General features: G+C 40.7%; 1 protein-coding gene across 1 annotated transcript in view; it reads left to right on the forward strand.

Moving 5' to 3' along the window:
* The window catches only part of ABCC2 (ATP binding cassette subfamily C member 2), a 67,398-nt gene that overhangs the window by 28,715 nt on the left and 14,138 nt on the right, over positions 1–24,545 (forward strand). The window contains 7 exon segments of the mRNA XM_007470328.1: positions 1,448–1,624; positions 14,709–14,876; positions 17,406–17,586; positions 22,606–22,726; positions 23,006–23,138; positions 23,828–24,047; positions 24,197–24,351. Of these exon segments, the coding sequence (XP_007470390.1) occupies positions 1,448–1,624; positions 14,709–14,876; positions 17,406–17,586; positions 22,606–22,726; positions 23,006–23,138; positions 23,828–24,047; positions 24,197–24,351 (1,155 nt within the window).

Raw genomic sequence — 24,545 nt, forward strand, 5'->3', positions numbered from 1 at the left:
GATGCAGGGGACACGGGTTCGTGCCCCGGTCCGGGAAGATCCCACATGCCGCGAAGCGGCTGGGCCCGTGAGCCATAGCCGCTGAGCCTGCGTGTCCGGAGCCTGTGCTCCGCAACGGGAGAGGCCACAACAGTGAGAGGCCCTCGTACCGCAAAAAACAAAACAAACAAAAAAACCCAGCTCTCAAAGGAAGAGGTGAGAGGCCCAGAACTAATTGCGAAGCTGGGTGTAATTGTCAGTGGAGATTTTACAGTGCTACTGTTTTTTTTTGTTTGTTTGTTTTTTGTTTTGCGTTACGCGGGCCTCTCACTGTCGTGGCCTCTCCCGTTGCGGAGCAGAGGCTCCGGACGCGCAGGCTCAGTGGCCATGGCTCACGGGCCCAGCCGCTCCGCGGCATGTGGGATCTTCCCGGACCGGGGCACGAACCCTCATCCCCTGCATCGGCAGGCGGACTCTCAACCACTGCGCCACCAGGGAAGCCCGAGAGTTGAGTGTTTGAGGGCACTTGCTTCCAGTACAAAAACATGACATAGAGTATAGATGTCGTCAATTATAATTTTTTTTAAATAGAGAGGAAATGTTTTCATGGCATCTCCATCAGTACTCTCAGCTTCCCCAGAGAGCTAAATTTAGGAGAAATTATAGGTATTTGGAACCATTTAACCAGCCACTACTCGCACCAAAAAGAGGCACGTCTATAGATTTTTAGCTTTTCTTAAGATCTTCATATATTGCTAAGCCTTTCTTCTTAATTATAAGAAAGCTTGCCCCTAATTGCTTTACACTGACATGCTTGGAAAAATTTTAAGAACCAACACTTCTTCCACATTATACTGACATTATTCCCTGATTTACTGATTACTAATGAGATAATTTGCATTAAATAAACATGCAGTATAGCGAGCAGACTCTACAGATTTAACTCTGCCTCCTAACTCCTTTCAAGAAGCTTTTCCTTGCTAACTCATAACTGGGTTTGTCCTCAAACACAGACGTTTATCAGGCTCCATCTCTCATTTGACACAGTCTGTTTCGTGCATCAGCCTGGCACCCAAATTTCAGTCTCTTAGTTCTTGCTTCCTAAGATGTTGTCTACACCGTTCTCTCATCAGTGTTGGCCCTCTGTTGGTCCTAGTAAACTCTCTGGGGTCTGACTAAAACCCTGTTCTAGAAGCAGCACGTGCGGTCATCCTCCATTTTTTGGATCATGGCTAGAGAGTGATAGTCCAAAAAAGGAGACTTTAAATGATGCATAGGATATTGAATCTTTCTCCCTGGATGGTGCAATAAATACACGCACCATTATAAATATCAGTTGCTCAGTCAGCCTGACATTTTAAAAAAATCTACATTCCATTTGTTCCTCCCAACTCCTGCCACCCCCTCCTTCAACACTGCATTTCCAGAGGAACAAAACTGTCATATGGTCTGACCCTTCCCATCCTAGGGCACTGTAGCCTATGTCCCGCAGCAGTCCTGGATCCAGAACGGCACCATAAAGGACAACATCCTTTTTGGGTCGGAGTTGGATGAAAAGAAATACCAGCAAGTTCTGGAGGCCTGTGCCCTCTTCCCCGACTTGGAAGTGCTGCCTGGGGGAGATCTGGCTGAGATTGGAGAGAAGGTACTTGGGACACCAAGGGGCCTTGAAGGGTGAAGAAATAGTGAAAGAAAAGAGTAAAGGTGGTGAAGAAGTACATGACAGTAACATAGTTGATCAATTTTGATGGTCAAGCCTGGAACAAGCACCAGAAAACATGAGTTTGCACAATATTTTGTGCAAATAACTCAGAAATTTAAAATTTTGTACCTAGAAGCAAATATAGGAACTGTGTAATCTAAAGGAGAGATGACGAGGCTAGGACCTGAGAGGTTAACTAAGAAGCAGCTGACCCAAGTTTGACCTCACAGGTGGAGGGCCAGAGGCGGACCAGAGCCTCATTGTCCTGACTCTACTTCTGTATACCAGTGAGGACCAGAGTACAGTTCTAATAATCTGCTTTGAACACATAGAAATTTAGAGTATATTATTTTCTCATGTTGTCAAATGCCTTTCTTAAAATTTAATTTTTAATGACTGTTTTGAATTATATGAATATAGTATAATTTGTTTAGAAATCCCTGATTACTACATATTTGGGATGTTTTTATACTCTTTCCGCATTACTAAACATGAATATAGCAGTTTTTTGGGGAAAGATCTTGAGATGTTAGAAGACTAGTGAAGATATAGCTCTAGAATGATTTTGTTCATTAATTCAGCATATTTTTATTGAGTACCTACTATGTGCCACACACTATTTTAAGTGCTGGAGTTACATCCACAAACAGAGAAAATCTACCCTGATATAGCTCTACATTCTCATGGGGAAGAAGCAACAACAACAACAAAATAAGTAAATTATATGATATAAAATGGTAAGTTGGCCATGCTTTTAATTATTGGGCCTAAAGTTATTTATTTGAATCAAAGATATTTATTTGTATAAAGGAACTTGTGTTACTGAACTGAACTTGGGTCTGGCTGCCCACCACACAGCACAGCCAATCTGCTGACGTTGCATTGTGGTGAATGAAAGTAGTGTTTATTGCAGGGCCCAGCAAGGAGAATGGTCAGCTCATGCTCAAAAGACCCAGACTCCTCAATAGCTTTCAGGGAATGGTTTTTTTTTATTATTATTATTTTTAAATATTTTATTATTATTATTTTTAAATATTTTAAATATTTATTTATTGGCTGTGTTGGGTGTTAGTTGTGGCATGCGTGATCTTTCGTTGTGACGCATGGGCTCTTCGCTTCGTTGTGGTGCGTGTACAGGCTTCTCTCTAGTTGCGGCATATGGGATCCAGAGCATATGAGCTCTGTAATTGCGGCACACGGGCTCTTTAGCTGTGGCACATGGGCTTAGTTGCCCCGCAGCATGTGGGATCTTAGTTCCCCAACCAAGGATTGAACTGGTGTCCCCTGCATTGCAATAGAGACTTTTTTTTTCTTTTAACAACTTTATTGCAGTATAATTGCTTTACAATGGTGTGTTACTTTCTGCTTTATAACAAAGAGAATCAGCTATACATACACATATATCCCCATATCTCCTCCCTCATGCATCTCCCTCCCACCCTCCCTATCCCAGCCTTCTAGGTGGTCACAAAGCACTGAGCTGATGTGGCTGTTTCCCATTAGCTATCTATTTTACATTTGGTAGTGTATATATGTCCATACCACTCTCTAACTTCGTCCCAGCTTACTTTCGTCCTCCCTGTGTCCTAAAGTTCATTCTCTATGTCTGCGTCTTTATTCCTATCCTGCCCCTATGTTCTTCAGAACCATTTGTTTTAGATTCCATATATATGTGTTACCGTACGGTATTTGTTTTTCCCTTTCTGACTTGCTTCACTCTGTATGACAGACTCTAGGTCCAACCACCTCACTACAAATAACTCAATTTCGTTATTTTATGGCTGAGTAATATTCCATTGTATATATGTGCCACATCTTTATCCATTCATCTGTCGATGGACACTTAGGTTGCTTCCATGTCCTGGATATTGTAAATAGAGCTGCAATGAATATTGTGGTACATGACTCTTTTTGAATTATGGTTTTCTCAGGGTATATGCCCAGGAGTGGGATTGCTGGGTCATATGGTAGTTCTATTAGTAGTTTTTTTTTTTGCAATACGTGGGCCTCTCACTGTCGTGGCCTCTCCCCTTGCCGGACGTGCAAGCTTAGCGGCCATGGCTCCGCGGCATGAGGGATCCTCCCGGACTGGGGCACGAACCCATATCCCCTGCATCGGCAGGCGGACTCCCAACCACTGCGCCACCACGGAGGCCCCTATTTGTAGTTTTTTAAGGAACCTCCATACTGTTCTCCATAGTGGCTGTACCAATTCACATTCCCACCAGCAGTGCAAGAGTGTTCCCTTTTCTCCACACCCTCTCCAGCATTTATTGTTTCTATATTTTTTGATGATGGCCATTCTGACCGGTGTCAGATGATATCTCATTGTAGTTTTGATTTGCATTTCTCTAATGATTAATGATGTTGAGCATTCTTTCATGTGTTTGTGGGCAATCTGTATATCTTCTTTGGAGAAATGTCTATCTAGGTCTTCTGCCCATTTTTGGATTGGGTTGTTTGGTTTTTGTTATTGAGCTGCATGAGCTGCTTGTAAATTTTGGAGATTAGTCCTTTGTCAGTTGCTTCGTTGGCAAATAATTTTCTCACATCCTGAGGATTGTCTTTTGGTCTTGTTTATGGTTTCCTTTGCTGTGCAAAAGCTTTTAAGTTTCACTAGGTCCCATTTGTTTATTTTTGTTTTTATTTCCATTTCTGTAGGAGGTGGGTCAGAAAGGATCTTGCTGTGATTTATGTCATAGAGTGTTCTGCCTATGTTTTCCTCTAAGAGTTTGATAGCTTCTGGCCTTACATTTAGGTCTTTAATCCATTTTGAGCTTATTTTTGTGTATGGTGTTAGGGAGTGTTCTAATCTCATACTTTTACATGTACCTGTCCAGTTTTCCCATCACCACTTATTGAAGAGGCTGTCCTTTCTCCACTGTACATGCCTGCCACCTTTATCAAAGATAAGGTGACCATATGTGCGTGGGTTTTTCTTTGGGCTTTCTATCCTGTTCCATTGATCTATCTTTCTGTTTTTGTGCCAGTACCATACTGTCTTGATTACTGTAGCTTTGTAGTATAGTCTGAAGTCAGGGAGCCTGATTCCTCCAGCTCCATTTTTCGTTCTCAAGATTGCTTTGGCTATTCGGGGTCTTTTGTGTTTCCATACAAATTGTGAAATTTTTTGTTCTAGTTCTGTGAAAAATGCCAGTGGTAGTTTGATAGGGATTGCATTGAATCTGTAGATTGCTTTGGGTAGTAGAGTCATTTTCACAATGTTGATTCTTCCAATCCAAGAACATGGTATATCTCTCCATCTATTTGTATCATCTTTAATTTCTTTCATCAGTGTCTTATAATTTTCTGCATACAGGTCTTTTGTCTCCTTAGGTAGGTTTATTCCTAGATATTTTATTCTTTTTGTTGCAATGGTAAATGGGAGTGTTTTCTTGATTTCACTTTCAGATTTTTCATCATTAGTATATAGGAATGCCAGAGATTTCTGTGCATTAATTTTGTATCCTGCTACTTTACCAAATTCATTGATTAGCTCTAGTAGTTTTCTGGTAGCATCTTTAGGATTCTCTATGTATAGTATCATGTCATCTGCAAACAGTGACAGCTTTACTTCTTCTTTTCCGATTTGGATTCCTTTTATTTCCTTTTCTTCTCTGATTGCTGTGGCTAAAACTTCCAAAACTATGTTGAATAAGAGTGGTGAGAGTGGGCAACCTTGTCTTGTTCCTGACCTTAGTGGAAATGCTTTCAGTTTTTCGCCATTGAGGATGATGTTGGCTGTGGGCTTGTCATATACGGCCTTTATTATATTGAGGAAAGTTCCCTCTACACCTACTTTCTGCAGGGTTTTTATCATAAATGGGTGTTGAATTTTGTCAAAAGCTTTCTCTGCATCTATTGAGATGATCATATGGTTTTTCTCCTTCAATTTGTTAATATGGTGTATCACGTTGGTTGATTTGCGTATATTGAAGAATCCTTGCATTCCTGGGATAAACCCACTTGATCATGGTTTATGATCCTTTTAATGTGCAGTTGAATTCTGTTTGCTAGTATTTTGTTGAGGATTTTTGCATCTATGTTCATCGGTGATATTGGCCTGTAGTTTTCTTTCTTTGTGACATCTTTGTCTGGTTTTGGTATCAGGGTGATGGTGGCCTCCTCTGCTATATTTTGGAAGAGTTTGTGAAAGATAGGTGTTAGCTCTTCTCTAAATGTTTGAAAGAATTCGCCTGTGAAGCCATGTGGTCCTGGGCTTTTGTTTATTGGAAGATTTTAAATCACAGTTTCAATTTTAGTGCTTGTGATCGGTCTGTTCATATTTTCTGTTTCTTCCTGATTCAGTCTTGGCAGGTTGTGCATTTCTAAGAATTTGTCCATTTCTTCCATTTCTAAGAATTTGTCCATTTCTTCCAGATTGTCCATTTTATTGGCATAGAGTTGCTTGTAGTAATCCCTCATGATTTTTTGTATTTCTGCAGTGTCAGTTGTTACTTCTCCTTTTTCATTTCTGATTCTATTGATTTGAGTCTTCTCCCTTTTTTTCTTGATGAGTCTGGCTAATGGTTTATCTATTTTGTTTATCTTCTCAAAGAACCAGCTTTTAGCTTTTATTGATCTTTGCTATCGTTTCCTTCATTTCTTTTTCATTTATTTCTGATCTGATCTTTATGATTTCTTTTTTTCTGCTAACTTTGGGGTTTTTTTGTTCTTCTTTCTCTAATTGCTTTAGGTGCAAGGTTAGTTTGCTTACTCGAGAGTTTCCTGTTTCTTAAGGTAGGACTGTATTGGTATAAACTTCCCTCTTAGAACTGCTTTTGCTGCATCCCATAGGTTTTGGGTCATCGTGTCTCCACTGTCATTTGTTTCTAGGTATTTTTTGATTTCCTCTTTGATTTCTTCAGTAATCACTCGTTATTAAGTAGTGTATTGTTTAGCCTCCACATGTGTTTGTATTTTTTACTGCTCTTTTCCTATAATTGATATCTAATCTCATGGCGTTGTGGTCGGAAAAGATACTTGATACAATTTCAATTTTCTTAAATTTACCAAGGCTTGATTTGTGACCCAAGATATGATCTATCCTGGAGAATGTTCCATGAGCACTTGAGAAAAATGTGTATTCTGTTGTTTTTGGATGGAGTGTCCTATAAATATCAATTAAGTCCATCCTGTTTAATGTATCATTTAAAGCTTGTGTTTCCTTATTTATTTTCATTTTGGATGATCTGTCCATTGGTGAAAGTGGGGTGTTAAAGTCCCCTACTATGACTGTGTTACTGTCAATTTCTCTTTTTATGGCTGTTTGCATTTGCCTTATGTATTGAGGTGCTCCTATGTTGGGTGCATAAATATTCACAATTGTTATATCTTCTTCTTGGATCGATCCCTTGATCATTATGTAGTGTCCCTCTTTGTCTCTTGTAATAGTCTTTATTTTAAAGTCTATTTTGTCTGATATGAGAATTGCTACTCCAGCTTTCTTTTGATTTCCATTTGCATGGAATATCTTTTTCCATCCCCTCACTTTCAGTCTGTATGTGTCCCTCAGTCTGCAGTAGGTCTCTTGTAGACAGCATATATATGGGTCTTGTTTTTGTATCCATTCAGCCAGTCTGTGTCTTTTGGTGGGAGCATTTAATCCATTTACATTTAAGGTAATTATTGATATGTATATTCCTATTCCCATTTTCTTAATTATTTTGGGTTTGGTATTGTAGGTTTTTTCTTTCTCTTGTGTTTCCTGCCTAGAGAAGTTCCTTTAGTATTTGTTGTAAAGCTGCTTTGGTGGTGCTGAACTCTCTCCCCTTTTGCTTGTCTGTAAAGGTTTTAATTTCTCCATCAAATCTGAATGAGATCCTTTCTGCGTAGAGTAATCTTGGTTGTAGGTTTTTCTCCTTCATCACTTTAAATATGCCCTGCCACTCCCTTCTGGCTTGCAGAGTTTCTGCTGAAAGATCAGCTGTTAACCTTATGGGGATTCCCTTGTGTGTTATTTGTTGTTTGTCTCTTGCTGCTTTTAATATATTTTCTTTGTATTTAATTTTTGATAGTTTGATTAATATGTGTCTTGGTGTGTTTCTGCTTGCATTTATCCTGTATAGGACTCTCTGTGCTTCCTGTACTTGATTAACTATTTCCTTTCCCATATTAGGGAAGTTTTCAACTATAATCTCTTCAAATATTTTCTCAGTCCCTTTCTTTTTCTCTTCTGGGACCCCTATTATTCGAATGTTTGTGCGTTTAATGTTGTCCCAGAGGTCTCTGAGACTGTCCTCAGTTCTTTTCATTCTTTTTTCTTTATTCTGCTCTGCAGTAGTTATTTCCACTATTTTATCTTCCTGGTCACTTATCCGTTCTTCTGCCTCAGTTATTCTGCTATTGATCCCTTCTAGAGTATTTTTTTTGTTTTTTTGTTTTTTTGTTTTTTTTGTGGTACGTGGGCCTCTCACTGTTGTGGCCTCTCCCGTTGTGGAGCACAGGCTCCAGACGTGCAGGCCCAGTGGCCATGGCTCATGGGCCCAGCCGCTCCGCAGCATGTGGGATCCTCCCGGACCAGGGCACGAACCTGTGCCACGTGCATCGGCAGGTGGACTCTCAACCACTGCGCCACCAGGGAAGCCCTCTTCTCGAGTATTTTTAATTTCATTTATTGTGTTGTTCATTGTTGCTTGTTTCCTCTTTAGTTCTTCTAGGTCCTTGTTAAATGTTTCTTGCGTTTTCTCTATTCTATTTCCAAGATTTTGGATCATCTTTACTCTCATTATTCTGAATTGTTTTTCAGGTAGACTGCCTATTTCCTCTTCATTTGTTAGGTCTGGTGGGTTTTTATATTGCTCCTTCATCTGCTGTGTGTATTTCTGTCTTCTCATTTTGCTTATCTTACTGTGTTTGGGGTCTCCTTTTTGCAGGCTGCAGGTTCATAGTTCCCATTGTTTTTGGTGTCTGTCCCCAGTGGCTAAAGGTGGTTCAGTGGGTTGTGTAGGCTTCCTGGTGGAGGCGACTGGTGCCTGTGTTCTGGTGGATGAGGCTGGATCTTGTCTTTCTGGTGGGCAGGTCCACGTCTGGTGGTGTGTTTTGTGGTGTCTGTGGCCTTATTATGATTTTAGGCAGCCTCTCTGCTGATGGGTGGGATTGTGTTCCTGTCTTGCTAGTTGTTTGGCATAGGGTGTCCAGCACTGTAGCTTGCTCGTCGTTGAGTGAAGCTGGGTGTTGGTGTTGAGATGGAGATCTCTGGGAGATTTTCGCCATTTGATATTATGTGGAGCTGGGAGGTCTCTTGTGGACCAGTGTCCTGAAGTTGGCTCTCCCACGTCAGAGGCACAGCACTGACTCCTGGCTGAAGCACCAAGAGCCTTTCATCCATACGGCTCAGAGCTCAAAGACTTTGAAAGAAAGCTTTGGCTTCCTGGGATCACCCCCTGCTAAGCTTTGTAAGTTCCATGTTAATCAGTTTGGTTTATCCATCTGTATCTGAGGCACAGGTTCATTGCTTCTGTTCAGGAAGGTGGATGGAAACAAGAAGAGTTCATCCAAGACTTCAGATCTGTGAAGTAAGCATGTTCTTGGTGACCTGGGATTTGACTTCAGGATATCTGACTCCAATTCCGGTACTCACGGACTAAAGGATGCCACCTCTCCTTGACATTGGAGACTTTAGGGAAATAGCTTTCTGACGTTGCATTCCAAGGTTTGGCCCCTGTAAAGAGGCATCCCCTGGAATCGCTCTTATTTCTGTTATAAAGAGGGACAGCCCAAGGAAAGCAATGCACAGGGCAAGGTCTGAGGAAAGGGCGCAGAACTTCTGTGTTTTCTCTGAGCAAGCCACTCTCCCCCAGCCTCCAAGTCTTCATCTGTTTGTAGATTTTTTGATGATGGCCATTCTGACTGGTGTGAGGTGATATCTCATTGCAGTTCTGATTTGCATTTCTCCAATAATTAATGATGTTGAGCATTCTTTCATGTGTTTGTGGGCAATCTGTATATCTTCTTTGGAGAAATGTCTATCTAGGTCTTCTGCCCATTTTTGGATTGGGTTGTTTGTTTTTTTGATATTGAGCTGCATGAGCTGCTTGTAAATGTTGGAGATTAATCCTTTGTCAGTTGCTTTGTTTGCAAATATTTTCTCCCATTCTGAGGTTTGTCTTTTCGTCTTGTTTATGGTTTCCCTTGTTGTGCAAAAGCTTTTAAGTTTCATTAGGTCCCATTTGTTTATTTTTGTTTTTATTTCCATTTCTCTAGGAGGTGGCTCAAAAGGATCTTGCTGTGATTTATGTCATAGAGTGTTCTGCCTATGTTTTCCTCTAAGAGTTTTATAGTGTCTGGCCTTACATTTAGGTCTTTAATCCATTTTGAGTTTATTTTTGTGTATGGTGTTAGGAGGTGTTCTAATTTCATTCTTTTACATGTAGCTGTCCAGTTTTCCCAGCACCACTTATTGAAGAGGCTGTCTTTTCTCCATTGTATATTCTTGCCTCCTTTATCAAAAATAAGGTGACCATATGTGCGTGGGTTTATCTCTGGGCTTTCTATCCTGTTCCATTGATCTATATTTCTGTTTTTGTGTTGGTACCACACTGTCTTGATTAATGTAGATTTGTAGTATAGTTTGAAGTCAGGAAGCCTGATTCCTCCAGCTCCGTTTTTCGTTCTCAAGATTGCTTTGGCTATTTGGGGTCTCTTGAGTTTCTGTACAAATTGTGAAATTTTTTCTTCTAATTCTGTGAAAAATGCCATTGGTAGTTTGATAGGGATTGCACTGAATCTGTAGATTGCTTGGGGTAGTATAGTCATTTTCACAATGTTGATTCTTCCAATCAAAGAACACGGTGTATCTCTCCATCTGTTTGTATCATCTTTAATTTCTTTCATCAGTGTCTTATAGTTTTCTTCATGCAGGTCTTTTGTCTCCTTAAGTAGGTTTATTCCTAGATATTTTATTCTTTTTATTGCACTGGTAAATGGGAGTGTTTCCTTATTTCTCTTTCCGATTTTTCATTATTAGCGTATAGGAATGCAAGAGATTTCTGTGTATTAATTTTGTATCCTGCTACTTTACGAAATTCATTGATTAGCTCTAGTAGTTTTCTGGTATCATCTTTAGGATTCTTTATGTATAGTATCATGTCATCTGCAAGCAGTGACAGCTTCACTTCTTTTCCGATTTGGATTCCTTTTATTTCTTTTTCTTCTCTGATTGCTGTGGCTAAAACTTCCAAAACTATGTTGAATATTAGTGGTGAGAGTGGACAACCTTGTCTTGTTCCTGATCTTAGAGGAAATGGTATCAGCTTTTCACCATTGAGAATGATGTTGGCTGTAGGTTTGTTATATATGGCCTGTATTATGTTGAGGTAAGTTCCCTCTATGCCTGCTTTCTGCAGGGTTTTTATCATAATTGGGTGTTGAATTTAGTCGAAAGCTTTTTCTACATCTATTGAGATGATCATATGGTTTTTCTCCTTCAGTTTGTTAATATGGTGTATCATGTTGATTGATTTACATATATTGAAGAATCCTTGCATTCCTGGGATAAACCCCACTTGATCATGGTATATGATCCTTTTAATGTGCTGTTCGATTCTGTTTGCTAGTATTTAGTTGAGGATTTTTGCATCTATGTTCATCAGTGATACTGGCCTGTAGTTTTCTTTCTTTGTGACATCTTTGTCTGGTTTTGGTATCGGTGATGGTGGCCTTGTAGAATGAGTTTGGGAGTGTTCCTCCCTCTGATATATTTTGGAAGAGTTTGAGAAGCATAGGTGTTAGCTCCTTTGTAAATGTTTGATAGAATTTGCCTGCTAATCCATCTGGTCCTGGACTTCTGTTTGTTGGAAGATTTTTAATCACAGTTTCAATTTCAGTGCTTGTGATTGGTCTGTTTATATTTTCTATTTCTTCCTGGTTCAGTCTCAGGAAGTTGTGCTTTTCTAAGAATTTGTCCATTTCCAGGTTGCCCATTTTATTGGCATATAGTTGCTTATAGCAATCCCTCATGATCCTTTGTATTTCTGCAGTGTCAGTTGTTACTTCTCCTTTTTCATTTCTGATTCTATTGATTTGAGTCTTCTCCATTTTTTTCTTGATGAGTCTGGCTAATGGTTTATCAATTTTGTTTATCTTCTCAAAGAACCAGCTTTTAGTTCTATTGATCTTTGCTATTATTTCCTTCATTTCTTTTTATTTCTGATCTGATCTTTATGATTTCTTTCCTTCTGCTAACTTTGAGGGTTTTTTTGTTCTTCTTTCCCTTTGCTTTAGGTGTAAGGTTAGGTTGTTTATTTGAGATGTTTCTTGTTTCTTGAGGTAGGATTGTATTGCTATAAACTTCCCTCTTAGAACTGCTCTTGCTGCATAGCATAGGTTTTGAGTCATCGTGTTTTCATTGTCATTTGTTTCTAGGTATTTTTTGATTTCCTCTTTGATTTCTTCAGTGATCTCTTGGTTATTTAGTACTGTATTGTTTAGCCTCCATGTGTTTGTAGTTTTACAGTTTTTCCTGTAATTGATATCTAGTCTCATAGCATTGTGGTCAGAAAAGATACCTGATATGATTTCAATTTTCTTAAATTTACCAAGGCTTGATTTGTGACCCAAGATATGATCTATCCTGGAGAATGTTCCATGAGCACTTGAGAAGAAAGTGTATTCTGTTGTTTTGGGATGGAAAGTCCTATAAATATCAATTAAGTCCATCTTGTTTAATGTATCATTTAAAGCTTGTGTTTCCTTTTTTCTTTTCTTGTTGGATGATCTGTCCATTGATGAAAGTGGGGTGTTAAAGACCCCTACTATGAATGTGTTACTGTCTATTTCCCCTTTTACAGCTGTTAGCAGTTGCCTTATGTATTGAGGTGCTCCTATGTTGGGTGCATAAATATTTACAATTGTTATATCTTCTTCTTGGATCGATCCCGTGATCATTATGTAGTGTCCTTCTTTGTCTCTTGTAATAGTCTTTATTTTAAAGTCTATTTTGTCTGATATGAGAATTGCTACTCCAGCTTTCTTTTGATTTCCATTTGCATGGAATATCTTTTTCCATCCCCTCACTTTCTTTTTTTGAACATCTTTATTGGAGTATAGTTGCTCTACAATGGTATGGTAGTTTCTGCTTTATAACAAAGTGAATCAGCTATACATATACATATATGCCCATATCTCCTCCCTCTTGTGTCTCCCTCCCACCCTCCCTATCCCATCTCTCTAGGTGGTCACAAAGCACCAAGCTGATCTCCCTGTGCTATATGGCTGCTTTCCACTAGCTATCAATTTTAAATTTGGTAGTGTATATATGTCCATGCCACTCTCTCACTTTGTTACAGCTTACCCTTCCCCCTCCCTGTGTCCTTAAGTCCATTCTCTACATCTGCGTTTTTATTTGTGTCCTGCCCCTAGTTTCTTCAGAACCATTTGTTTTAGATTCCATATTTATGTGTTAGCATATGGTTTTTGTTTTTCTCTTTCTGACTTACTTCACTCTGTATGAGAGACTCTAGGTCCATCCACCTCACTACAGATAACTCAATTTCGTTTCTTTTTATGGCTGAGTAATATTCCATTGTATATATGTGCCACATCTTCTTTATCCATTCGTCTGTCGATGGACACTTCGGTTGCTTCCATGTCCTGGTTATTGTAAATAGTGCTGCAATGAACATTGTCGTCCCCTCACTTTCAGTCTGTATGTGTCCCTAGGTCTGAAGTGGGTCTCTTGTAGACAGCATATATATGGATCTTGTTTTTGTATCCATTCAGCCAGTCTTTGACTTTTGATTGGAGCATTTAATCCATTTACATTTAAGGTAGTTATCGATATGCTTGTCCCTATTGCCATTTACTTAATTGTTTTGGGTTTGTTTTTGTAGGTCTTTTCCTTCTCTTGAGTTTCCTGCCTAGAGAAGTTCCTTTAGCATTTGTTGTAAAGCTGGTTTGGTGGTGCTAAATTCTCTTAGCTTTTGCTTGTCTGTAAATGTTTTAATTTCTCAGTCGAATCTGAATGTGATCCTTGCCAGGTAGAGTAATCTTGGTTGTAGGTTTTTTCCCCTTCATCACTTTAAATATGTCCTGCCACTCCCTTCTGGCTTGCAGAGTTGCTGCTGAAAGATCAGCTGTTAACCTTATGTGGATTCCCTTGTATGTTATTTGTTGTTTTTCCCTTGCTGCTTTTAATATTTTTTCTTTGTATTTAATTTTTGATAGTTTGATTAATATGTGTCTTGGCATGTTTCTCCTTGGATTTATCCTGTATGGGACTCTCTGCACTTTCTGGACTTGATTATTTCCTTTCCCATAGTAGGAAAATTTTCAACTATAATCTCTTCAAATATTTTCTCGGTCCCTTTTTTTTTCTTCTTCTGAGACCCCTCTAATTCGAATGTTGGTGTGTTTAATGTTGGCAAGACAGATTCTTAAACACTGGACCACTAGGGAATTCCCCAGGGAATGGTTTTAAAAGGCAACATTTGGGGTGAGGGTTGCAGCTTGTAGACTTCCTTCTGATTGGTTGGTTGTAAAGTGGCAGGGTGATGTTTCAGGAATCTTAATCATCAACCTTCTGGTTCCAACCAGTCTGGAGCTAAGTGCTTGTGGTCAACATGTAGTGATCATCCTCCACCTGGGTTAGAATCTTAGTTTCTGTAGAACAATTCAACAATATGCATCTAATTGTTACATATACCCCTTGAAGAGCAGCTAGGACTCTGTTTTATAGTTGAACTATTGTTTCTTGACTGCTTTTCCTTTGTTTCTGCATTCCCTCACTTCCCTAGTTAGTAATTGCTTGAGTCTGCTCCTTGGAACTCAGGGAAGGCCTAGGAGACTAAAGCTTTTTTCTACAAACAAGAAAGGGGGGACACAGGGGTTTTTGTACACAGGAGGGCCCTGCAGTGTCCTGCTTGGTTTCAGTCCCCCCTTTTCTTTTATACTCCCTTGAGGGGAACAGGTATGGGAGAAGAAAAGTCATGAAGTTTTGGATAGAGTTGTTAATCATAAATTCAGCAGAGGAACTCAGGTTTAGTGGGACTCAGTTTCAGTACTTAATAGAAATTATTTTCTTTTTCAGGGTATAAATCTCAGTGGGGGTCAGAAGCAGCGGATCAGCCTGGCCAGAGCTACCTATCAAAATTCAGACATCTATATTCTGGATGACCCCCTATCAGCTGTGGATGCTCATGTGGGAAAACATATTTTTAATAAGGTCTTGGGTCCCAATGGCCTGTTGAAAGGCAAGGTGAGAAATTATTTAAAGTGATGAAGACGTGAGGAGGGGAACACATCTAGGACTGCTGGGTACAGAAACAGATTTCCTTATTTACCTTCCCCCTGGGCTGCTGAGGAGATACAGTGTCAGACTGGTCTCCCAGGAGATGGTTTGGTGAGGGCTCCCATCTTGAGATCATAGCTTATGTGGGAACTGGCTAATTTGAGCCTTATTCTCTAGCTCCAACATTGAGCCTTTTAGGATGATTAATTATGATAAAAAGTCCTTTGAGATCTGTGGTATAATAAGAAATATATTTGGTCTTTTTCACTAGGTCCTGGTACAGAGCTCCTAACCCTTAGAATTTCCTGAGTGATACTAAGAATGTCTTTTGTTATTCACAGTGAGCCCCTTCAGATCACACCTGAGTTTATGCTAATGAGTGACTTATGGAGGGACCCCTAGATAGCCTCTGGACAAGGCTGTTCCTCAGAAAGACCAAGTGATGGGAGGATTGGAACTTTCAGCCCCACATACCAATTTCTGGGGAGAGGAGGATGGGCTGGAGATTGTGTTATAAAAATTCTTGAATAAGGAGATTCAGAGAGCTTCTAGATTGCTGAGAACATTAAGGTGCTGGGAAGGTGGCACACCTGGTGAGAGATGGAAATTCTGAACAAGCACCCCACCCCCGAAACCTTACCCTATGCATCTCTTCCATTTAACTGTTCCTGAGTTGTATCCTTTGTAATAAACTGGCAAACAGTAAGTAAAGTATTTTCCTGGCGTCTATGAGCCATTCTGGCAAATTATCAGACCTGAGGAGGGGGCCATGGAAATCCTCAATTTATAGCTAGTTGGTCAGAAGTATGGGTGGGATCCAAGACTTTCGGCTAGCATTAGAAGTCAGGGCAGTCTTGTGGGCTCTGGGTAGCTGTGGGTTTCTGGGTAGCTGGTGTCAGAATTGAACTGTTGGACACTCAAAATTGGTTGGTGTCAGAAAACATGCCAGAGGACCCAACAATTTACCTTGCTGGGACACAGGTCATCCTGCAGGTATTAGAGCTCTACTCTAAGAAGGCACTTTCCTGGAACTCTTGCAGGATGTAGGAGCACTATGCCTGGAAAGGATGACTCAATCTGAATATAGAAATAAAGCTTATACGTTTTGGGTATTCATTATGTCCCAGGCCTGTGCTAAGCACTTTGATTGCAGTGTCTCATTTGATTCTTGCAATGCCCCTGTGAGATAGTACAGATAAAGTGGCCAGAGCAAGTCACTGGAGCTGGTCATAGACTTTCCTTACCATAGGCAAGTTAGCATAGTAGGCTGAATGGGAAGAGGGGCTGACTGCCCCTTGAGGGTTTGAGTATGCTTCTCACCAGTAGCAAGTCTAGCGTGAGGGCTGTCAGCACTCCATCTGTGTTTGGCCTTTTCCCTTCAAGGTTTTTTGAATGCTGCCAGTCAGAGGGTGGCAGGGTTGACTGGGCTGCTGTCCCACTGAGGCCTTTTGCCTCTCTCTTGGATCAGTGAGTCAACAGGAACTCACTCTCCCTCCCATGCCTGGTCCTGACTTCTGTCCTTAAGGCTAATTGGCTCCATTCATTCATGAACTGAATACCCACCCTGGGCCTGGTTCATTGCAAGGACTGGGCACACAGATGAAAAGGTCTCATCCCTGCTCTCAAGTAACTTACAATCGAATTGGCAGACATACCAAAAAGCAAGCAATAATATTATAATACAAGAATCATTTTTAATGGCAGAATATACAAACTACCATGGAAACACTGGAGGAATACCCAATTCTTGCCTGGGGATTCAGGAAAGGCTACCAGAAGAGCTGGCTTTGAGCTGAGACTCAAAGGATGAGCATCTCCCAAGTCTTCCTGATAAGAGCAACCTGGTGTCTGTGGGGCTGCAAAGTAGAGAGCAGAGGCAGTGGGCTTGTGCTGTCTATCTAGAGGCCCATCTCAACCCCCTGGACCCTATCTGAGTCTCTTTACTGATCTGTGAGTGTTTATCTTTCTTTGAGTGGAATCCCTGTTTCAGTAGTCCATAAATAGACAAGAATACAAGGGATGCCAAGTCTTCCATGCCAGGGAGGGCCTGGGCCAAAGACACAATTTCTTGCCCTATAGTGATTCTAACATACTAAAATAATCTTGGCAGTTCCTGTTAGATCAGTTACCTGTTTAGTGAGGGGGCAGTTAGTTTTGCATGCCTCAGTTATATTGATAGCTCTTGATCTCAAGTGACGTCCCTAAGCCCAACTCTTGGCTACCAGGAAGCTGGAGGAAAACGTGTGCAGGGCAAACCTCATTGTCACTAGAGGAAAATAACTGTGAATATATCCATGATGACAGGAGTCTCATCTTACACATGGGATCAGGTTTTAGGATGAGGTGCTGGGAAGTAAAGAGGAAGTAAAAGAGATCAAGTGGTCAGGACCACATTTTGAAGGAAAGCCCCACAGTGACTCTTTTTCCTTTTCAGTAGTAAGCTAAGGAACATGGTGGACACAGGGTAGTCAGCACAACTTACTGTTATTTTTACAGACTCGACTCTTGGTGACACACAGCATTCACTATCTTCCCCAAGTGGATGAGATTGTGGTTTTGGGGAATGGCACCATCTTGGAGAAGGGATCCTACAGCACTCTGTTGGCCAAGAAAGGATTGTTTGCTAAGAATCTGAAGACATTCATAAAACAGACGGGTCCTAAAGACGAGCCCACAGGTATGTAAAGAGGATTGGAACAGCATAGCACTTGGGTAGGGAAGGGGTAGGAGTAGTAAACTACCACTATTTACCTCCTGAACTGTTCAGTATCCAGTGAACTAAATTTGGAAATGAATTATCCAGAGACCTAATATCTGTTCTTTCTGTTTTTTGTGTCTCTGTAAAGAAACACAAACATAGAAACTTTATATCTCAGCCAAACTGGGGGATAATCCTGCTCATCTGGTCTCTGACATGCAATCAAAGGGCACTCTTTAGAGGATGAATGGAGATTTGGGGTGATTAGCCCTTGTGGAAGAGACACCAGTGGCACAAGGGGCCCCCTTTTAGGGAATGCCCTGCTTCTATTCAGTCAAGTCACATATTCCACCCCATCTACCCAAATTCATGAGAACCACTTCCTGGACAGCTTTGTAATACCTGGTACTAATAATGTACTGCTAAACTGTTGATAAGCCCTAAGAAAGGGATTTGACTAATACACCAAAAGCCACTGGGTGTTCGGAACCAGAAAACAAAATCATGGCAGTTGCATAGTCTCACAATGTGCCACAGGAATAGCCCCTACCCAATACCACTACCACTGGGGTCGCTGATTAGCCCCAGTCAGTAATGGAGCCCTGGTCTCCGGGGTCCTTCCCAAGAAACTGCCAGCAGTAGTCCTGTGCATGGTTCTGGGTATCTGCTTCAGGTAGCAATTATCAGCAGGAGGTCAGGACTGAGAAAGCAAGATCTGGAGGGTACAGGGGCATTCCAAAAGTCAATCAGAAGAGGCAGTAACTACACAGCCTGCAAGTGGGATCACAGTCAGGCCTTGAGGTCAGGACATATGATGGTTTAAAACCACAAGAGTCGGAAAGAAAAGCCTAAACCAAGAAGTCTGTAAGCATTGGTGGGACAGGGCGGGAACAAAGAATACGATGGTGTGGGCTATAGGGACTGGGACCCAGCCCAGGAAAGTGGGGCAGGGATTCCAGCAGAAAGGAAGGGGTCAGAGCTTTCCATCAGTCTTTATGTGCTCCAGGACAGGCTTGGAGAAAACAAAAAGTACCTGCTTGGGGACTGAAGATCTCCAGCAAAGGGCGGTGTCTGATGCTGGATACCCCTGAGTTACTGCTCAGTCAGCCACATCACCACAACCTGGACAGTTTTCTCCTTCTAATTCTAACCTTTTTCTGATTTGATCTTCTGAGTTTCTAAGTTCTGTTTATAAACCCCCATGGGTAGACAGTCCCTTTGAAAAATCCTATCTTTTGTGTACAAAAGACAGTTTTCAAAACAGCTCATTAAACCCTTGCTCTGGGAAACATTGATAGGCCATTTCTGAGAAGTTGTATAAGCCCCACTGCCTGGCATGCTGTTGTGTCGGTTCTGGGGCTCAAGGTACAGACTGCAAGATGGTAGAATAAAGGGAAGGTCAGGAGGGCAAAGGTAACCTGTATCAACATTGGCTCTGTGTATTTCCTAATTAGCTGCCATAACAAAACACTACAAATTGGGTGTCTTAAACAACAGAAATGTATTGTCTCACAGTTCTAGAGGCTAGAAGTCCAAAATCAAGGTGTCAGTAAGATTGGTTCCTTCTGAAGGCAATAGGGAAGGATCTATTCCAGGTCTTTCTCCTAGCTTCTGGTGGTTTGCTGGCATTTGTTGGCATCCTTCATATCAATCTCTGCCTTCATCTTCACATGGTGTTATACCTTATGTGCATTAATGTCCAAATTTCCCCTTTTTACAAGGACATCAGACATATTGGATCAGGGGCCCATGCTAATGAGCCTAATAGAGATGTTCTCTATCTGGTGAAAACTTTCTTTAGATCTTTAGACATGGTTTCCTGTTGTTCTTTGAATATATTTATCATAGCTGATTTAAGTCTTTGTCTGGTAAGTCCAACATCTGTGCTTCCTTGAGTACAGTTTCTTTTGACTGCTTTTTTCCTGTGTACAGTCCCATACTTTCCTGATTCCTTGTATGTCTCATAATTTTTTGTTGAAAACTGATCTTTTTCTTTTGAACATCTTTATTGGAGTATAATTGCTTTACAATGGTGTGTTAGTTTCTGCTTTATAACAAAGTGAATCAGCTATACATATACCTATATCCCCGTATGTCCTCTCTCTTGTGACTCCCTCCCACCCTCCCTATCCCACCCCTCTAGGTGGTCACAAAGCACTGAGCTGATCTCCCTGTGCTATGTGGCTGCTTCTCACTAGCTATCTATTTTACATTTGGTAGTATATATAAGTCCATGCCACTCTCTTACTTCATCCCAGCTTTCCCTTCCCCCACCCTGTGTCCTCAAGTCCATTCTCTATGTCTGTGTCTTTATTCCTGTCCTGCCCCTAGGTTCTTCATAGCCATTTTTTTCTTTTAGATTCCATATATATGTGTTAGCATACAGTATTTATTTTTCTCTTTCTGACTTACTTCACTCTGTATGACAGACTCTAGGTCCATCGACCTCACTACAAATAACTCAATTTCGTTTCTTTTTATGGCTGAGTAATATTCCATTGTATATATGTGCCACGTCTTCTTTATCCATTCATCTGTCGATGGACACTTAGGTTGCTTCCAGGTCCTGGCTATTGTAAATAGAGCTGCAATGAACACTGTGGTACATGTCTCTTTTTGAATTATGGTTTTCTCAGGGTATATGCCCAGTAGTGGGATTGCTGTGTCATAGTTCTATTTTTAGTTTTCTAAGGAACCTCCATACTGTTCTCCATAGTAGTTGTATCAATTTACATTCCCACCAACAGTGCAAGAGGGTTCCCTTTTCTCCACACCCTCTCCAGCATTTATTGTTTGTAGATTTTTTGATGATGGCCATTCTGACTGGTGTGAGGTGATACCTCATTGTGATTTTGATTTGCATTTCTCTAATGATTAGTGATGTTGAGCATTCTTTCATGTGTTTGTTGGCAATCTGTATGTCTTCTTTGGAGAAATGTCTATCTAGGTCTTCTGCCCATTTTTGGTTTGGGTTGTTTTTTTGATATTGAGCTGCATGAGCTGCTTGTAAATGTTGGAGATTAATTCTTTGTCAGTTGCTTCGTTTGCAAATATTTTCTCCCATTCTGAGGGTTGTCTTTTCATCTTGTTTATGGTTTCCTTTGCTGTGCAAAAGCTTTTAAGTTTCACTAGGTCCCATTTGTTTATTTTTGTTTTTATTTCCATTTCTGTAGGAGGTGGGTTAAAAAGGATCTTGCTGTGATTTATGTCATAGAGTGTTCTGCCTATGTTTTCCTCTAAGAGTTTTATAGTGTCTGGCCTTACATTTAGGTCTTAAATCCATTTTGAGTTTATTTTTGTGTATGGTGTTTGGAAGTGTTCTAATTCTTTTACACGTAGCTGTCCAGTTTTCTCAGCACCACTTATTGAAGAGGCTGTCTTTTCTCCATTGTATATTCTTGCCTCCTTTATCAAAAATAAGGTGACCATATGTGCGTGGGTTTATCTCTGGGCTTTCTATCCTGTTCCATTGATCTATATATCTGTTTTTGTGCCAGTACCATATTGTCTTGATTACTGAAAACCAGTCATTTTAAATAGCATAACAATTCTGGAAATATGATCTCTCTCCCCTCCATCCTCAACCAGGGTTTGCTTTTGTTGTTCCTCCTGTTTAGTTTCCTGAACTAATTCTGTTAAGTCTACATTCTTTGTCTCATGTGGCCATAGAAGTCCCTGCTTGGTTGGCTTAGTGGTCAGATAATGATTGGACAGAGATTTCCGCAAGTGCCTGGAACCGATAAATCACTCAGCCTTTGCTGAGGGGCTCTGTGGGGATGGGGTGTGGGGGTGGACATGTCTGTTTAACATGCCAGCAGGCAATTTATAGTTCTGCCTCAGCCTTTTTTCCCTGCTTGCACAGAGTCTGAAGGTAAGCCAGAGGTAACAGGATAGGACATTCTCAAGTCTTTCTTGGGTTGGCATGTGTGCAACCCTACACATGTGTATGACATTCTCGATTGCCAGGAATATATTGAAGATATCAAAGCTCCCTATGGATATCTTATTCCCCAGGTTTTTTTTCCTCTTAAGTTCTTGGTCAGTTTCTTCTTTGCTCCAACTGTTATCACTGCCTCAGGCAGCTGTGACGTTAAACAACTACTGCTAATTGTTAGAGCCAACTCCAAGTCAGGTTCTATAAAGACAAGCCCTGTGAATGGAGTTTTCTAGGGAACTGCCAGACAGGTCAAATAATGACAGTTCTCCAGAAGTGAGGTTTTGATGCATGTTCTGAACCCACTCTGTTCCTTCCAGCAGCTGCTAGGCTGGTGATTTTCATGGTTACAATGAATGTGCGGCTGTTGGTTTTCTAGGCTACAGCAGATCTAAGGAGAGGGGAATAGGAATAGGGTAAATTAAACTATTACAAAACTTACTTTTCTTTCTGAGATGTAGACATTTTTCTTAAATAAATGCTCCTTGGATTGTTGCAAGCCTTTTGTTAATTTCAAAGTTACGGAAAATTTGATTTTGACAATTTTTGGCCAGTATGCTCACTGCTTTTGCAGAGGTACCAATTTCTGGAGGTCATAACTCTACCATTTTCACAGACCAAGCTGTTTTACCTTTTATTTTCAGGATATGTTTTTTTAAATGCTTTAAATTAATAAAATATCTCAAATTATTTGAATTTCAAGCAGAACATTTTAAATTTACACACTTGTTTAGACATTTCTGGGACTATGACTCTTCTGTTTGTCTACTGTAATCCTTAAAAGTCCTTTCCTGCTCCAAAGGAACTTACAAGCTTCTGGGAATAGTCTTCTCCTTTTTGACCGTTTCTCTTCCAGTGGAACATTAACTCACCTCTCCTTTATCCTGATATTTTTCAATGAGATGTCCTAATAAACAGTATTTCTGGAGTAAAAGATTCCAACCTGTGTGTACATCTGGGATCTCTTATTAAGACCAACAAGATCAGAAAAGACTTCTCTTCTTGTTCATAGGGCTATGACAGCTCTATGCAGCAATCTCCCTAACCTTTGATGTGTCTCCTAGTCAATGAGGACAGTGAAGAAGATGACTATGGGCTGATGCCCAGTGTGGAGGAAATCCCTGAAGATGTGGCCTCCTTGTCCATGAAAAGAGAGAACAGTCTTCATCGAACATTTAGTCGCAGGTTGGTCATATATTCAGCTGGCATCCCCCATCACTTCCATAGTTCCACCTGATCATTCTCTTTTTCTCTGTGGACTTTTTCTGAGTGTCCACATGGATGCTCCCAGCTCTTCTTTTGTTTCTGTGCATGTGAAGGAGGGTTGGGGTGGTGTGTTTCCCCCATGACCATCTGCTCTGAAATGCACTTTGATGTGAGCAGAGCTACTGTGACACCTGCTTGCAAGAAGACCCTCGGGATGCATCTGCATGCTCAGGAAAGCTTCCCCTCTCAATCTCTCAGTTCTAGGTCCAGTAGCAGGCGTCTGAAGCCCTTAAAAGACTTGAAAACTCGGAATGTGAATACCCTGAAGGAGGAGGAAGAACCAGTGAAAGGGCAAAAACTAATTAAGAAGGAATTCATACAAACTGGAAAGGTAAACACCACAGTAAAAAGTACCATTAGAGGTGATATAGGGCTTGGGATTTGAACATTTTTAAGTTTGATGACTTGAATACATATCTACAGAGGGATATGTCTTGTGTGCTTTGCCAGTCTTTAAATTTATCATTGAAATGTTAGCAGAGGCTCTGGGCTTTTTATAAAATTGTATTTCCATGAAGAATGACATGTTTCCTGTGAATATCCTCATACTACACTTCATGAGTGTTTGATTCCATTCTGATATGTGGTAAAAACAAAAATGCTTTGAGATGCAATTCTGGGAGCCAGAGAACACCAATATATCAAGCTCATAGCACACAATTCAAATTAATAAAACTTAAAACCAAGCTCTTAAATTTAAGATATTAACTTAAACATTAATAAAACAAATTCCAAGGTCTGTGGTATAGCCTTATCTGTTCCACTCTGTTTTTATATCTTTTCCTCTTAATTGCATCTAGAAGCTCATTAATAATCTGATGGTTATTTACCCTGCATTATATTTCAGCATTGATTATTATCATCCTGGCCCAGTACAGAAATGTGATCACAGACTACCAAATTTTGCCACCTGCTCTCCACTTTCCAAAGGACTGTACTCCCCCTATGATTGGTATTCTAGGTAATTCCTCACCAAAAGCCGCTAGGAACTCTACTAATATTGAGGTGGGGGCTTTGCAGGTGAAGTTCTCCATCTACCTGAAATACCTACAAGCAATAGGATGGTGTTCGATATTCTTCATTATCTTTGGGTTTGTGCTCCATTCCGTGTCTTTTATTGGATCGAACCTCTGGCTCAGTGCTTGGACCCGTGACTCTAAAACCTTCAATAGCACCAACTATCCAGCCTCTCAGAGGGACCTGAGAGTTGGCGTCTATGGAGCTCTGGGATTAGCACAAGGTATGTGCGACAGCTACGGCAGCCATCTCTGAGACACTCTGTCAGGTCGACGTCCTTTGCCTGGACTCATGAAAAATTTGCTATTATGTCCTGCACAAGTCTTCAGGGATCCCTGTGCATGGCGCTGACTAAACTGGTTCCATTTCCAGGTATATCTGTGCTCATAGCAAATCTCTGGAGTGTCTATGGTTCCGTCCATGCAGCAAACATTCTTCACAAGCAGCTGCTGAACAATATCCTTCGAGTACCCATGAGTTTTTTTGACACAACACCCACTGGCCGGATAGTGAACAGGTTTGCTGGCGTAAGTATCTCAAGGGTTGTAAGACGTGTTTATATGCTGAGGATCTTTTTATTTCTGACAGGGAAAGAATTCTCATGCGTCCCTAGGCAACACTGGGCAGTTCCAGTTTTTTGGTCCACTCAGCATGCAGATATTTCTTGAACACCTTGTGTGAGGTCCTAAGGATCCTGGGGTTACAGGGATGAACAACTCTT

The sequence above is a fragment of the Lipotes vexillifer genome, unplaced genomic scaffold, assembly GCF_000442215.2.
Source record: "Lipotes vexillifer unplaced genomic scaffold, Lipotes_vexillifer_v1.1 scaffold916, whole genome shotgun sequence".
Classification (NCBI taxonomy): domain Eukaryota; kingdom Metazoa; phylum Chordata; class Mammalia; order Artiodactyla; family Lipotidae; genus Lipotes; species Lipotes vexillifer.